Raw genomic sequence first — 17301 nt, forward strand, 5'->3', positions numbered from 1 at the left:
CCCCCCCCCCCCACACCCCCCTCCAATCCCACTTCACAATCAGTCTGAAGAAGGATGTCGACCCAAAGCGTCACCGATCCATGTTCCCCAGGGATGCTCAGTTACTCCAGCACTCTTGTCTTTTTTGTTGTAGAGATCCAAGTTATCTTTCAACTCGAGGTCCTGCCAAGCTGTGCTGGACCACCAATGCAAGAGGTGTAGACTAGATTCCGTGACTCTCAGATCACACCTGATGTGTGCCCCTTAGCTTTGGGAAAATGAACAATTTGCACCTTGGATTCAGGCATGGTTTTAGTTTACAGCGCAGAAACAGGCCCTTCGGCCCACCGAGTCCGCACCGACCAACGATCCCCTCACATTAACTCTGTCCTACACTGGGGACAATCTACACTTATACCAAGCCAATTCACCTACAAACAAATACGTCTTTGGAGTGTGGGAGGAAACCGAAGACCTCGGAGAAAACCCACGCAGGCCATGGGGAGAACGTACAAACTGCGGCACGGTGGCGCAGCGGTAGAGTTGCCGCCTTACAGCGAATGCAGCGCCGGAGACTCAGGTTCGATCCTGACTACGGTCGCCGTCTGTACGGAGTTTGTACGTTCTCCCCGTGACCTGCGTGGGTTTTCTCCGAGATCTTTGGTTTCCTCCCACACTCCAAAGACGTGCAGGTATGTAGGTTAATTGACTGGGTAATATGTAAAAATTGTCCCTAGTGGGTGTAGGATAGTGTTAATGTGCGGGGATCGCTGGGCGGCGCGGACTCGGTGGGCCGAAGGGCCTGTTTCCGCGCTGTATCTCTAAAAAAAAAACTCCGTACAGACAATCACAAGTAGTCAGGATCGAAGCTGGGTCCCTGGTGCTGTAAGGCAGCAACTTTACCGCTGCGCCACCGTGCCACACATGTAATCAAGGTGTCGCTGAACTAAGCAGTTATCATGACACAGAGTGCTGCAGTAACTCAGCGGCTCAGGCAGCGTCTCTGGAGTACATAGACAGGTGACGGTTTGGATCGGGACCCTTCTTCTGACTGACTGATTGTGTGTGTGGGTGGGGGGGGAAGGTAGAAGAGAGGAGGGAAAGGACTAAGTGTGGCATGTACTAGTCACCACAGGCAAGGTGGGGGGGTTGATAGGCAAATGGAGGCCAGAGGTGCAAAAAACAGAAGGTGTGAGACAAAAGCAGTGAGGAGTTGCGAATTATGAAGCTAGAGGAAGGAATGAGGTGGAGAGAAGGGGAGCAATGGGTGAGTCCAGGTGGGGTACAGGGAAGGGGATAGGGGGTTTGGAAGAAAGGGGGTGTGGGGGAGAGAGGGCAGGGGTGGAGGAGGGGGGAAGTTACTTGAGCACTTTGTGTCTTTTTTGGTAAACCAGCATCTGCAGTTACTTGCACATACAAACAGTGATTATGTTTGATACACTCCTGGGCTGAAACTCAGACCTGTTCTGTTTGCCATTGAGGATTAATAAATGGCTGTGTAGCTCCCCCGCTGCCATGGATCAATAGGATGCAGAGTATGTTCTTCAATCAATTAATCAGAGTAAGACCTGGCAGATGAGTCCATGTCCGTGCCTTGGGACTGCTTTGAATCAATGTTTGCAGGATACCTTTTGGGGCAACTGTATGTCTGAACCACAGGTCAAGCCATCCTCATTGTTTTACGAACCTCCAAACCAAACTACTGAGTTCTCTCTCAGTGTGGAGAACGCATCCTCTCCTCATTCTTTTGGCAGCACAGTGGTGCAGCGGTAGAGTTTAGTTTTACGTTTAAAGATACAGTGCGGAAACAGGCCCTTCGGCCCAGCGATCCCCGCACATTAACACTATCCCACACACACTAGGGACAGTTTACAGTTTTATTGAATGAACCTACAAAGCTGCACGTCTTTGGAGTGGCCGCCACACAGCGCCTGACTACGGTACAGAGTTTGTACGTTCTCCCTGTGACTGCGTGGGTTTTCACCGGGCGTTCCGGTTTCCTCCCACGTCCCGACTCACCTATCCATGTTCTCCAGAGATGCTGCATAACCCCCAGAGATGCTGCGTAACCCCCAGAGTCACTCCAGTACTTTGAGTCTTTTCTTGTAGCTCCTTTTGTCAGCTATTTGTAATAGTTTTGTGCATTTCCGGAGGCTCAGTGAGCAAAGTGGAGTGTCCTACAACAAAGAAGAGTCTCGACCTGAAACATCACCCATCCATGTTCTCCACAGATGCTGCCTGACCCGCTGAGTTACTCCAGCACTCTGTGAAACGTCACCTATCCATGTTCTCCACAGATGCTGCCCGACCCGCTGAGTTACTCCAGCACTCTGTGAAACGTCACCTATCCATGTTCTCCACATATGCTGCCCGACCCGCTGAGTTACTCCAGCACTCTGAGAAACGTCACCTATCTATGTTCTCCACAGATGCTGCCTGACCCGCTGAGTTACTCCAGCACTCTGTGTCTATCTTCAAAGCATCGTGATCAGAATGCATGTGTTTCCGCACTCTATAATTCTATGACTCCTAAATACAACAACACAGTCTCAGCACCTGCAGTTTTGGCCCATTGTATAGAATCGCCCTGTCAGTGGCATTTCCATTGGGATGTTGTTGAGTTATCTTCTCATCAAGTGTGCCTTGGAGAAGGTGTGTGCTTGCCTTTCTGATTTGAGACCTGATGCCACCACGTTCATTGTTTTCTCGCTTTTACAGACGAGCAATGGCGGCAACGCGACGGAGTATTCCTCGTCCCTCCCATCCACGCCGAACGTCAGCCACCGCGAACTGGTCACTGACATCGCCCAAGTGTCCGGGACGCCCGGCTCCGTCCGCAAGCACTCGAAACGACGGCCCAGCCTGTTCACGGTAAGTGCAGACGCTTCGCTCCTGGGCTTCACCTGTCTCGCCCGGCCATTTGTACAAACCAGGGGACGCAAGGAACTCCAAAAATTCAGCACCCTCTGCGTGAGGGACTTTCTTCTTGTCTGAATGGCCGTCCCCTTGTTCTGTGACTGCAGTTCTCGACATCGGCAGCCAGGGGGATCATCGTCCCTGTGTCTGCCCGCCAAGACCAGTGTGATTGAGTTGACCCAGTTCCTGTGGAGCTCAGTGAACATGTTGTACGTCCCATTACCAATACAAGGAAGGAGACGTTATTTATCTGTTTCCTGGCCTCTTCTACACGACATCCCACTGTCAATGGGGACCGGGGCACCTGTTTGTACCGGGTTTGCATAATGCCACCAGTTTGCGCTCTCTTTGGGAGGTTTAAGCTTTTAGCTGTAATTCGATGCCAAAATATCAAAGTACATTAACTAATCCCCTTGAATCCTGACAAGTACTTTAACCGCCGAGCCAAGAAGTGTTATCCTTTGGCTCAGATACCACGCAAATCAGAACCTCCGCTACCCATGGATTAGTACAGCCAATTCTCAGATCTTTGTATTGCAATCTACTTAATAATTTACAGAAGTAGAAAACATTTAACAAAGAGGAATATGTGTAATTTTAGAATACGCTACTTTCTTTTTCCTTCTCCCTCCCCCTCCCTCCCCTCTCCCTCCCCCTCTCCCTCTTCCCCCCCTCTCCCCCTCTCCCTCTTCCCCCTCCCTCTTCCCCCCCTCTCTCTCTTCCCCCCCTCTCACTCTTCCCCCCCTCTCCCTCTCCCCCCTCTCTCTCTCCCCCCTCTCTCTTCCCCCCTCTCTCTTCCTCCCCCTCTCCCTCTCCTCTCCCTCTCTCCCCCCTCTCTCTTCTCCCCCTCTCTCTCCCCCTTTCACTCTCCCCCCTCTCCCTCTCCCCCCCTCTCCCTCTTCCCCCCTCTCCCTCTACTCCCCCTCCCTCTCCCCCCCTCTCTCTTCCCCCATCCCACTTCCCCCCCTCTCCCTCTTCCCCCCCTCTCACTCTCCCCCCCCTCTCTCTCCCCCCCTCTCTCTTCCCCCCTCTCCCTCTTCCCCCCCTCTCACTCTCCCCCCCCTCTCCCTCTCCCCTCCTCTCCCTCTTCCCCCCTCTCCCTCTCCCCCCTCTCTCTCTCCCCCCATCCCACTTCCCCCCCTCTCCCTCTTCCCCCCCCTCTCCCACTTCCCCCCCCCTCTCTCTCTCTCTCTCTCTCCCCCCATCCCACTTCCTGACAACAACCTCTGTATGTTTGAGACACCACAGTTTGGGAGCAGCATTTGGACTGACTCGAGCCCCTGTGTGAGCCGAGCAAGCAGCCTGCGACTGCTTTCAGTCCACACAGGGAGCTGAAACGAAACAATCAGCACTTCAATGTGACTGCAACACAACCCAATCATCAATCAACAAAAGAAGTGCCATTTTTATTACAAACTGGTTGGAGCAGTCATTTTGATTTGTGATCCCAGTCTTTCTCTGGACAAATAACATTCTGAGCAAAACAAACCCCGAAGCATAAAAGTCAAATGATTGATCCAGTTGTATAAGAAAATAACTGCAGATGCTGGTACAAATCGATTTATTCACAAAATGCTGGAGTAACTCAGCAGGTCAGGCAGCATCTCGGGAGAGAAGGAATGGGTGACGTTTCGGGTCGAGATCCTTCTTCGGACTGAGAGTCAGAGGGAGGAGATATGGAGAGGGAAAGGAGAGGTATGGAAAGCTACAAAGAACAAATGAAGGAAAGGGATGAAAAGAGCTTATCAAAGGCAGTGTGCGGTTCCGGGCAGCAGTGATTTCTTCCACAACCCTGTTTGTCCCTCAGGGCTTGGTGCAGGGTCGCCAACTTCCTCCCTCCCAAATACGGGACAAGGTGACGTCACCGCACCACGCCCCACGTGACCTCACCCAGCCACCCAGCTCCCGCTCCACCAATGGCGGCTGGGTGAGGTCACGTGGGGCACGGGGCGGTGACGTCACCCTTTGTCCCTTCTTTGGGAGGGAGGAAGTTGGCAACCCTGCTAATACGGGACAAGGGCGGTCCCGTACGGGACAAACCAATTTGGCCCAAAATACGGGATGTCCCGGCTAATTCGGGACAGTCGGCAACCCTAGCTTGGTCTCGACTGGTCTCGTGCTGTGGACCTAGATGGGGAGCCCATTGGTCCTGAACCTTATGCCCTGAAAACTGGACCCTCCCTTAAAACCTGGGTCTCATTGAGCACGGCATATGTTCTCTAGGATCATAGTGCTTGGTGGATCTGGGGAGTGGGATGGTACATTGGCAGTGTAATTCTGAGGGGGAAAAAGAGCGGAGGGGCCAGAGGGCAGGACCGAGTTGAGTGAAATCTCCACCACAGACATGTGATCTCCACCAAGCCACAGGTGCTGTTTGTTCATGTGGACCATTCTGGAGGGGATGTATTGATGGAGGGAGGAGGCGAAGGTAGACACACAATGCTGGAGTAACTCAGCGGGTCGGGCAGCATCTCTGGAGAGAAGGAATGGGTGACGTTTCGGGTCGAGACCCTTCTTCAGACAGAGGGAGGAGGTGAGTTGAGGCAGAAAATCTGTGGCAGTGCCAATTGCAATTTAGTTCATCAAATCTTCACTCAAGAGGGTGGTGGGCATATGGAGCGAGCTACTAGAGGCGGCAGTTGAGGCAGGTACTATCATTTAAAAGACCTTTGGACAGGTATATGGATAGGAAAGGTTTAGATGGATCGGGGTGGGTGAACGGCCCATCTTGGCCAGCATGGACAAGATGGTCTGAAGGGCCTGTTTCTGTGCTGTATGACTCGATGACTCTAAATAATCTGGGATTTGAGGATTTAAAAAAAATAGCATCATTCATGGCCACCCTGAAATCATTGGATCGCGAGGAAAAACTCAGCTGGTTCAGGGAAGGGGATGTGGCGTGCTTGCCCAGTCTGGCCTGCACGTGACTCCAGACCCGGCCGGGAGTGGGCTTGGCTTAACCGTCCTCTGACATGGCCAGCCGCACAAAAGGTTCCCTCCCTTGCAAGGCCTGCAGCGTTCGAGGCTCCATGCAGTCTGATCCTAGTTCGATCGCTCTTACAGTCAGACAGGGTGGAAACAGGCCCTTCGGCCCAACTTGCCCACACCAACCAACATGCCCCATCTACACTAGTCGTCGTCCCCCCCCCCCCACCTGCGTTTTGCCATGTCCCTCTAAACCTGACCTATCCATGTACCTGTCCAAATGTTTCTTAAACATGAGCTATTTTACTGACTGACACCCCACTAACCTCTCAGAACGACGTCGCTCAGTTGCAGAGAGATTGCTGGGTGCAGCTTCCGTTAGCTTGGCTTATAAAACTGCGTTCTCGTTCCTTCCTCAGGCTCGGCGGGGAAGCGATACGGAGAGGCGGAGTCTGGACAGTAAGGCGGACAACATTGGAAGTGGCCGCGCCATCCCGATTAAACAGGCAGGTTCCCGCGCTGATCCAGGCCAAATAACCTCCCCTCGCCTCGTCACAGCTGCCTTCACCTGAACCAGAGCCCAGCCCTCTTGGAGCAACCGGTGACTGGGATTCTGCATGAAACTGGGCCACTGCCTCCTTTGGGCTGAGTCTCACGTACAGGGGCAGCACGGTGGTAGAGTTGCTGCCTCTCGGCGCCAGAGACCCGGGTTCCATCCTGACTACGGGCGCCGTCTGTACAGAGTTTGTACGTTCTCCCCGTGACTTGCGTGGGTTTTCTCCGGGTGCTCCAGCTCCCCCCACACTCCAAAGACATTCAAGTTTGTAGGTTAATTGGCGTTGGTAAAATTGTAAATTGTCCCTTGTGTGTACGGGGTGGGGGGGTTGCTGGTCGGCACGGGCTCTGCTTCTCACACGGCAGCCACACGCGTGGGATGAGTGTGGCTCTGTGCCTTGATCCCGGTCTTCATGCGTGCGTTTTCTTGCAGGGAGTGTTATTGAAGAGAAGCGGGAACACACTAAACAAGGAGTGGAAGAAGAAGTACGTGACGCTCTGCAACAATGGTATCTTGTCCTACCATCCCAGCTTGCATGTAAGTGCACTTGGAGTGTTTGGGTCCATCCCTCCCCGAGTTTCTCCCTCTGCCTCTCTCCGTGTTTCTCCCTCTATCTCCCCGAGTTACTCCCTCCATCTCTCCCCGAGTTTCTCCCTCCATCTCTCCCCAAGCGTCTCCCTCCATCTCTCCCCAAGCGTCTCCCTCCATCTCCCAGAGTTTCTCCCTCCATCTCTCCCCAAGCGTCTCCCTCCATCTCTCCCCAAGCGTCTCCCTCCATCTCTCCCCGAGCGTCTCCCTCCATCTCTCCCCGAGTTTCTCCCTTCATCTCTCCCCGAGCGTCTCCCTCCACCTCTCCCTGAGTTTCTCCCTCCATCTCTCCCCGAGCGTCTCCCTCCATCTCTCCCCGAGTTTCTCCCTCCATCTCTCCCCGAGCGTCTCCCTCCATCTCTCCCTGAGTTTCTCCCTCCATCTCTCCCCGAGTTTCTCCCTCCACCTCTCCCCGAGTTTCTCCCTCCATCTCTCCCCGAGTTTCTCCCTCCATCTCTCCCCAAGTTTCTCCCTCCACCTCTCCCTGAGTTTCTCCCTCCATCTCTCCCCGAGTTTCTCCCTCCATCTCTCCCTGAGTTTCTCCCTCCATCTCTCCCCGAGTTTCTCCCTCCATCTCTCCCCGAGTTTCTCCCTCCATCTCTCCCCGAGGGATTGGATCAATGGCAGAAGGGAGTGGGGGATGTGGTCTGGAACAGGCGAGGAGCAGTTAATTCACTTTGCTAGTTGGCCGCCCAATAGACAATAGACAATAGGTGCAGGAGGAGGCCATTCGGCCCTTCGAGTCAGCACCACCATTCAATGTGATCATGGCTGATCATTCTCAATCAGTACCCCGTTCCTGCCTTCTCCCCATACCCCCTGACTCCGCTATCCTTAAGAGCTCTATCCAGCTTTCTCTTGAATGCATTCAGAGAATTGGCCTCCACTGCCTTCTGAGGCAGAGAATTCCACAGATTCACAACTCTCTGACTGAATTTTTTTTTCCTCATCTCAGTTCTAAATGGCCTACCCCTTATTCGTAAACTGTGGCCCCTTGTTCTGGACTCCCCCAACATTGGGAACATGTTTCCTGCCTCTAACGTGTCCAACCCCTTAATAATCTTATACGTTTAGATGAAGTTAAAAGTTATGTGTGAGCCTCCGAATAAGTTACTTCTAAACCGAGTAACTCAGCTGATTGTTTGCCCTTTGCTGCAGGATTACATGCAGAACATCCATGGGAAAGAGATTGATCTTCTCAGGACCACCGTTAAAGTTCCTGGTAAGAGGCCCCCGCGGGCTGTTTCAGCCAGTGGAGCCTCCACCAGCCTGAATGGCCTGGTGGGCAGCGGGCAAGAGAGTGTTGGTAAGTACAAGGCAGCACGAGAGATCTTCCATCCACGGTGGCGCAGCGGTAGAGTTGCTGCCTTACAGCGAATGCAGCGCCGGAGACTCAGGTTCGATCCTGACTACGGGCGCCGACTGTACGGAGTTTGTACGTTCTCCCCGTGACCTGCGTGGGTTTTCTCCGAGATCTTCGGTTTCCTCCCACACTCCAAAGACGTACAGGTATGTAGGTTAATTGACTGGGTAAATGTAAAAATTGTCCCTAGTGTGTGTAGGATAGTGTTAGTGTGCGGGGATCGCTGGGCGGCGCGGACTCGGTGGGCCGAAGGGCCTGTTTCCACGCTGTATCTCTAAATCTAAATCTAAACCCTCCACTTCAAAACCACTTCATAACTTCATAGTTCATAAGTTCTAGGAGCAGAATGAGGCCACACACGAGGGGCAATTGACAATTTTATTAGGCCAATCAACCTGCAAACCTTTGTAGTGTGGGAGGAAACCGGAGCACCCGGAGAAAACCCACGCGGTCACGGGGAGAACGTACAGACCGCACCCGCAGTCAGGGTCGAACCCAGGTCTCTGGCGCTGTGAGGCAGCAACTCTACCGCTGCGCCACCGTGCCGCCCTTTATAAAGTAATTTATACAATGTGATTAAATAGCATTAGAGAGATAAGCACTATGGAACTGAAGCGCTACAATGCGGAGAATTTGTTCTGCATCTGTGTCATACCCTTTGCTCTATCTGGTGTACTTGCGTTTGTCGTGACTGTATGTCTGGTATATCTGATCCATTGGGATAGCACGCAAAACAAAACCTTTCACTGTACCTCGGTACACGTGACAATAATAATACCTAAACAAGGGGTGAATTCTGCAGACGTGCACCTTGGTTGCAGCAGCTAGAAGCTGGATCTGTTCGTGTCAATCTGTGGGCCTTGTGATGCCCAGACCGGAGGAGCCTTAAAGCGGGGAGTTGGGGCTCAAGGTTAAATGGAGAGCTTAATAAGTAGATATACAAAGAACTGCAGATGCTGGTTTATAGCAAAGATAGACACAAAGTGCTGGAGTAACTCAGCGGGTCAGGCAGCATCTCAGGAGAACATGGATAGGTGTCGTTTGGGGTCGGGACCCTTCTTCAGAACTAGAGTCTGAGGAAGCGCCCCAAACCGAAACGTCACCTATCCATGTTCTCCACAGATGCTGCCTGACCCGCTGAGTTACTCCAGCACTCTGTGAAACGTCACCTATCCATGTTCTCCACAGATGCTGCCTGACCCGCTGAGTTACTCCAGCACTCTGTGAAACGTCACCTACCCATGTTCTCCACAGATGCTGCCTGACCCGCTGAGTTACTCCAGCACTCTGTGAAACGTCACCTATCCATGTTCTCCACAGATGCTGCCTGACCCGCTGAGTTACTCCAGCACTCTGTGAAACGTCACCTATCCATGTTCTCCACAGATGCTGCCTGACCCGCTGAGTTACTCCAGCACTCTGTGAAACGTCACCTATCCATGTTCTCCACAGATGCTGCCTGACCCGCTGAGTTACTCCAGCACTCTGTGAAACGTCACCTATCCATGTTCTCCACAGATGCTGCCTGACCCGCTGAGTTACTCCAGCACTCTGTGAAACGTCACCTATCCATGTTCTCCACAGATGCTGCCTGACCCGCTGTGTTACTCCAGCACTCTGTGTCTACCTTAATAAATAATTTGGAAAGGCGAGGAGAGGGAAAGAAGTGAAAGCAGCAGAAAGGATGGAGGCTCTTGATGTCAGCAGTATGTGATTGGGGAGGAACAAAAAATGTATTCTGCTCCTATTCGAAGACTAATTCCAAGTTAAGACCTTAGACAATAGACTATAGGTGCAGGAGGAGGCCATTCGGCCCTTCGAGCCAGCACCGCCATTCAATGTGATCATGGCTGATAATTCTCAATCAGTACCCCGTTCCTGCCTTCTCCCCATACTCCCTGACTCCGCTATCCTTAAGAGCTCTATCTAGCTCTCTCTTGAATGCATTCAGAGAATTGGCCTCCACTGCCTTCTGAGGCAGAGAATTCCACAGATTCACAACTCTCTGACTGAAAAAGTTTTTCCTCGTCTCAGTTCTAAATGGCCTACCCCTTATTCGTAAACTGTGGCCCCTTGTTCTGGACTCCCCCAACATTGGGAACATGTTTCCTGCCTCTAACGTGTCCAACCCCTTAATAATCTTATACGTTTCGATAAGACCTTGTTACAGGGGTATTATCTCCATGGAGAGGGTGGACAGACTTGGATTATTTTCTCTGGTACCCTGGAGGTTGCAGGGAGACCTGATGGTGTGCAAGAGAGGCACAGATAGTTCGACAGTCAGAACGTTTTTCCCTGAGGGTGGAAAAATCAGATACTAGAGGGCACAACTTTAAGGTCCCGAGAGAACTAGATACAGCTGTTAAAGATAGCGGAGTCAGGGGGTATGGGGATTTAGATTTTAGATTTAGAGTTACAGCGCAGAAACAGGCCCTTCGGCCCACCGGGTCCGCGCCGCCCAGCGATCCCCGTACACTAACACCATCCTACACCCACTAGGGACGATTTTTAAAAAAATTTACATTTGCCCAGCCAATTAACCTACAAACCTGTACGTCTTTGGAGTGTGGGAGGAAACCGAAGATCTCGAAGAAAACTCATGGGGGGAACATACAAACTCCGTACAGTACACCGCCCCGTAGTCAGGATGGAACCTGAGTCTCCGACGCTGCATTCGCTGTGAGGCAGCAACTCTACCGCTGTGCCACCGTGCAGGAAGAGAAGGCGGGAACGGGGTACTGATTGAGAATGATCAGCCATGATCACATTGAATGGCGGTCCTGGCTCGAAGGGCCGAATGGCCTCCTCCTGCACCTATTGTCTATTGTCGAAGGTGAAAGGGGGAAGTTTTAAGGAGATGCGCGGGGCGAGTTATTTACACAGAGGGGGGTGAGTACTTGGAATGTGCTCTAGGTTGGTGGTTGAAGCAGATACATTAGTGGCACTTAAGAGACGTTTGGATGGGCACATGGATTCGCAGGGAATGGAAGGATATGGGTTATGTGCAGGTGGATAAGAGATGGTCTTGGCATCATTCTCGGCACAGACATTGTGGGCCGAAGGGCCTGTTCTTGCACTGTGCTGTTCTATGTTCTATGTACTAGTTCCCTACAATGTGGTTAGTTTTGAGCGTTGTGCTATTTGAATTCACACCCCAGCAAATGGACCTTGCTGGGGCTGTTGATGGGCTGACGTTCTTCACCGCAGCCAGCTTGCGTTCCAGGACATTGAAGACTGACTGAGTGGCTCCACGCCTTGCCTCTTGTCCCACAGATTCTCTACTTTCCAGCGGTTTGGACCCCGTTGCCGAGAAGGCGATGGGCAGCGACGCCAATGTGAAAGGGAATCTCCCCGTTCCCAGCGCCGACCCGTGGAGTGAAAACGTCTCACGGAACCCTGGTAAGGAAAAAAAAAAAACCCCTTTGGATCTGTGAGTTGTGGGGCACTGGTTAACCTCACGTCGAAACCGGCAAACACACCGAAGATGCGGTGAGCAGCAGTGAAGGATTTATCCTGGAAGTAAGAAAGATTTTCCAGTGTTTGCCGATCCAGTGCAGGACCTCGAGTAAGGGCAAACGCACTGTAGATTCAGGCAAGCGGCCACTTCATCACCATCAATCCCGACACCATCAAACTCCAGGAAATTACGCTCCAAATCCTGACCTATTTACTTTGATTTAGTTTAGTTCAGTCTAGAGATAGAGTGCAGAAACAGGCCCTTCGGCTCATCAAGTCCGTGCCGACCAGCGATCACGCTAGCACTACCTTACACACAGGGGCGATTTACAGTTCCTACCGAAGCCAGTTAGCCGACAAACCCGCACGTCTTTGGAGTGTGGGAGGAAACCGGAGCACCCGGAGAAAACCCACGCAGGCCACGGGGAGAACGTGCAAACTCCGTGCAGACAGCGCCCGTAGTCAGGATCGAACCAGGGCTTCCAGCGCCATAAGGCAGCAACTCTACCGCTGCGCCACATCCACAGAAAAGACATCTTTCCTCATCCGCAGCATTTCCCAACCCTAATTACCCCCCTGAACTGAGTGTCTTGCTGGGGCATTTCAGAGGCATCCAAGAGTCAGTCGTACTACTGTTGGTCTCGAGTCCCAGATGAGCCGGCCGTGGTCAGGACAACAGGTTTCCCACTCTGAGGGACATCAATGAATCCTTTGTCATTTGTTAAAAACAATAATGCAGTTATTTTACAATCAGTATTTGGATTCGAGCATTCAACTTTGGATTTATTGCCCGCGCGATTTGAACCCATGTCCCCAGATCATAGGCCCAGGCTTCTGGATTACCAGTGAGGTGGCAACTACTGTGATACTGTACCCTTATTAAACTCGTCGAATTACACAGCATGGAAACTGGCCCTCTCACCCAACTCATCCATGCTGACCAAGTTACCTCCTGAGCCTGTGTTTTAATATACCCTTCAAAACATTGTGTCGAAAGGAACTGCAGATGCTGGTTTAGACAATAGACAATAGACAATAGGTGCAGGAGGAGGCCATTTGGCCCTTCGATGTGATCATGGCTGATCATTCTCAATCAGTACCCCGTTCCTGCCTTCTCCCCATATCCCCTGACTCCGCTATCCTTAAGAGCTCTATCTAGCTCTCTCTTGAATGCATTCAGAGAATTGGCCTCCACTGCCTTCTGAGGCAGAGAATTCCACACATTCACAACTCTCTGACTGAAAACGTTTTTCCTCATCTCAGATCTAAATGGCCTACCCCTTATTCATAAACTGTGGCCCCTTGTTCTGGACTCCCCCAACATTGGGAACATGTTTCCTGCCTCTAACGTGTCCAACCCCTTAATAATCTTATACGTTTCGATAAGATCTCCTCTCATCCTTCTAAATTCCAGTGTATACAAGCCTAGTCACTCCAGTCTTTCAACATATGATAGTCCCGCCATTCCGGGAATTAACCTAGTAAACCTACGCTGCACGCCCTCAATAGCAAGAATATCCTTCCTCACATTTGGAGACCAAAACTGCACACAGTACTCCAGGTGCGGTCTCACTAGGGCCCTGTACAACTGCAGAAGGACCTCTTTGCTCCTATACTCAACTCCTCTTGTTATGAAGGCCAACATTCCATTGGCTTTCTTCACTGCCTGCTGTACCTGCATGCTTCCTCTCAGTGACTGATGCACTAGGACACCCAGATCTCGTTGTACGTCCCCTGTTCCTAACTTGACACCATTCAGATAATACTCTGCCTTCCTATTCTTACCACCAAAGTGGATAACCTCACACTTATTCACATTAAACTGCATCTGCCATGCATCCGCCCACTCACACAACCTGTCCAAGTCACCCTGCAACCTCATAGCATCTTCCTCACAGTTCACACTGCCACCCAGCTTTGTATCATCTGCAAATTTGCTAATGATGCTTGATGCTTCAAAAGCAGCTTTCAAACTCGGCTTCCAAATGCAATCTTTAAAAATCGTCTTGAGCCCCCGGAGAAAGTGGAGTTAACCGCCACTGCCACTGTTCTTGGTGAAAAGAAAATATATCTTGTCGTTGTTGCCTCTTGTGGTTGTGGCATCAAGTCGAGAACCAATCAAGCCCATTGCCCATTTATAACAGACCAACAGCAAATCCCATTGGAATCACATTCAAAGTTCAAATGTGCCAAATCCTGCAGAAATGTAATTTGAAAGCCAACATGCCCGCTGACAGCAAGGTGCAATGTGATTTAATGCTGGATTAAAAGAACGGGAGGACATTAGAAGCACTCAGCTAAGCTCCGTAATTCAATCTCATTCAGGCAAAGGCCGACCAATGTCTACAAACCTCAACAACCAGAACACCCTCAATTATAAGACGGAGACTTATGTGAACAAGATGTTACAATAGACAATAGACAATAGACAATAGGTGCAGGAGTAGGCCATTCAGCCCTTCGAGCCAGCACCGCCATTCAATGCGATCATGGCTGATCACTCTCAATCAGTACCCCGTTCCTGCCTTCTCCCCATACCCCCTCACTCCGCTATCCTTAAGAGCTCTATCCAGCTCTCTCTTGAAAGCATCCAACGAACTGGCCTCCACTGCCTTCTGAGGCAGAGAATTCCACACCTTCACCACTCTCTGACTGAAAAAGTTCTTCCTCATCTCCGTTCTAAATGGCCTACCCCTTATTCTTAAACTGTGGCCCCTTGTTCTGGACTCCCCCAACATTGGGAACATGTTATCTGCCTCTAATGTGTCCAATCCCCTAATTATCTTATATGTTTCAATAAGATCCCCCCTCATCCTTCTAAATTCCAGTGTATACAAGCCCAATCGCTCCAGCCTTTCAACATACGACAGTCCCGCCATTCCGGGAATTAACCTAGTGAACCTACGCTGCACGCCCTCCATAGCAAGAATATCCTTCCTCAAATTTGGAGACCAAAACTGCACACAGTACTCCAGGTGCGGTCTCACCAGGGCCCGGTACAACTGTAGAAGGACCTCTTTGCTCCTATACTCAACTCCTCTTGTTACGAAGGCCAACATTCCATTGGCTTTCTTCACTGCCTGCTGTACCTGCATGCTTCCTTTCATTGACTGATGCACTAGGACACCCAGATCTCGTTGAACTCCCCCTCCTCCTAACTTGACACCATTCAGATAATAATCTGCCTTTCTATTCTTACTTCCAAAGTGAATAACCTCACACTTATCTACATTAAACTGCATCTGCCATGTATCCGCCCACTCACACAACCTGTCCAAGTCACCCTGCAGCCTTATTGCACCTTCCTCACAATTCACACTACCCCCCAGCTTAGTATCATCTGCAAATTTGCTAATGGTACTTTTAATCCCTTCGTCTAAGTCATTAATGTATATCGTAAATAGCTGGGGTCCCAGCACCGAATCTTGCGGTACCCCACTGGTCACTGCCTCCCATTCCGAAAGGGACCCATTTATCCCCACTCTTTGCTTTCTGTCTGTCAACCAATTTTCTATCCATGTCAGTACCCTACCCCCAATACCATGTGCCCTAATTTTGCCCACTAATCTCCTGTGTGGGACCTTGTCGAAGGCTTTCTGAAAGTCGAGGTACACCACATCCACTGACTCTCCCTTGTCAATTTTCCTAGTTACATCCTCAAAAAATTCCAGTAGATTTGTCAAGCATGATTTCCCCTTCGTAAATCCATGCTGACTTGGAATGATCCCGTTACTGCTATCCAAATGCTCAGCAATTTCGTCTTTTATAATTGACTCCAGCATCTTCCCCACCACTGACATCTGACATTCCTTCATCGGTACTGGGGGAGACCGGTCAGAGGGGTGAATGCAAAGATTGTCAGTGTAAAATTGATGGTGTTTTTCCGGGGGGGCAAAATGTGCAGGAAAAAACGGCAGATGCTGGTTTAAATCGAAGGTAGGCACAAAATGCTGGAGTAACTCAGCGGGACAAGCAGCATCTCGGGAGAGAAGGAATGGGTGACGTTTCGGGACCCCTGACATCAGTCTCCCCAAACCACTGTTCCCCATAATATCACCTTATCCATGACAGTGAATGGAACAGAGGATAAGTTAGACCAGCTGCCAAAGAACATGGCCTCACATTCCTCTGCAATTGTCTCAGGAATTTAGAAGGATGAGAGGAGATCTTATCGAAACGTATAAGATTATTAAGGGGTTGGACGCGTTAGAGGCAGGAAACATGTTCCCAATGTTGGGGGAGTCCAGAACAAGGGGCCACAGTTTAAGAATAAGGGGTAGGTCATTTAGAACTGAGATGAGGAAAAACTTTTTCAGTCAGAGAGTTGTGAATCTGTGGAATTCTCTGCCTCAGAAGGCAGTGGAGGCCAATTCTCTGAATGCATTCAAGAGAGAGCTAGATAGAGCTCTTAAGGATAGCGGAGTCAGGGGGTATGGGGAGAAGGCAGGAACGGGGTACTGATTGAGAATGATCAGCCATGATCACATTGAATGGCGGTGCTGGCTTGAAGGGCCGAATGGCCTCCTCCTGCACCTATTGTCTATTGTCTTATCCCAGAGGTTAGTTCGAACTGGTTGCAGATGCTGATCAATCCGCGGACCAATGACTCGTCTGAACAGAAGAGGGCGACGTTGTCCATGTAACGAGAAGGCTTTGGCCTGAGCGTGTGTGTGGCTTGTGACTCCATCTACGCTAGGCCTCTTAGACCCGTGTCCTTACTGATGGACGCAGCAGAAGGTTGTGTACAGCGAGCAAACACAACAGAGGAGAGGGGATAGTCTGGCCCAATGCCAGATTTGTGGGGAAGCGAGACACAAGGTGCCGGATTAAACTCAGCGGGTCAGTCAGCATCTCTGGAGAAAAAGGATGGTTGACGTTTCGGGTCAGGACCTTTCTTCAGTCTCACTGAAGAAGGGTCGAGGCCCAAAATGCCACTCTACTTTTTCTCCAGAGATGCTGCCTGACCCGCTGAGCGACTCCAGCATTTTGTGCCTATATTTAATATAAACCAGCATCTGCACAGTTCATTTTTATTACATCTTGACCGGCAAGCTTTCTGTTTCTCACCCATTAACTTGGACTTCATTAATAATGTCCGTGTACAGTTCCCTCCCAGAACCCCACTTTAGAGAGTACGCCTATCAATAACCTGGCTAATATTCTGTTTGAGGTCTTCCCTGGGTAAAGCTGTTCAGACAAGTTCCCGCCCCATGTCCTGGACATAGCAGCAGAGGCTGTCAGAGATCTTCCTATTGGGTGTGTAAGACCAAGCCCAGGATAATAGCTCAGTTAGAGTCGTAGAGTTTAGTTGAGTTTAGTTTAGTTTAGTTTATTGTCACATGTACTGAGGTGGTCTTGGAGTCATGCAACATGGAAACAGGCCCTTCAGCCCAACTTGCCCATGCCGACCAAGATGCTCCATCTACACTAGTCCTACCTACCTGTGTTTGGCCCATATCCATCTAAACCTTTCCAATCCATGTACCTGTCCAAGTGTCTTTTAAATATTGTCGTAGTA

The 17301-nt window shown here is 50.7% G+C and overlaps 1 protein-coding gene across 4 annotated transcripts in view; it reads left to right on the forward strand.

The window, feature by feature from the left end:
* Nucleotides 1-17301, forward strand: part of LOC144612008 (arf-GAP with GTPase, ANK repeat and PH domain-containing protein 1-like) — a 154154-nt gene that overhangs the window by 123082 nt on the left and 13771 nt on the right. For all 4 annotated transcript variants that reach the window (XM_078431438.1, XM_078431439.1, XM_078431437.1 and 1 more), the window contains exons 8-12: nucleotides 2698-2850; nucleotides 6240-6330; nucleotides 6813-6913; nucleotides 8123-8270; nucleotides 11601-11726. In XM_078431438.1, the coding sequence (XP_078287564.1) occupies nucleotides 2698-2850; nucleotides 6240-6330; nucleotides 6813-6913; nucleotides 8123-8270; nucleotides 11601-11726 (619 nt within the window). The remainder of the gene's footprint in view (nucleotides 1-2697; nucleotides 2851-6239; nucleotides 6331-6812; nucleotides 6914-8122; nucleotides 8271-11600; nucleotides 11727-17301) is intronic.

The sequence above is a fragment of the Rhinoraja longicauda genome, chromosome 42 (assembly GCF_053455715.1).
Source record: "Rhinoraja longicauda isolate Sanriku21f chromosome 42, sRhiLon1.1, whole genome shotgun sequence".
In the NCBI taxonomy this organism is placed as follows: domain Eukaryota; kingdom Metazoa; phylum Chordata; class Chondrichthyes; order Rajiformes; family Arhynchobatidae; genus Rhinoraja; species Rhinoraja longicauda.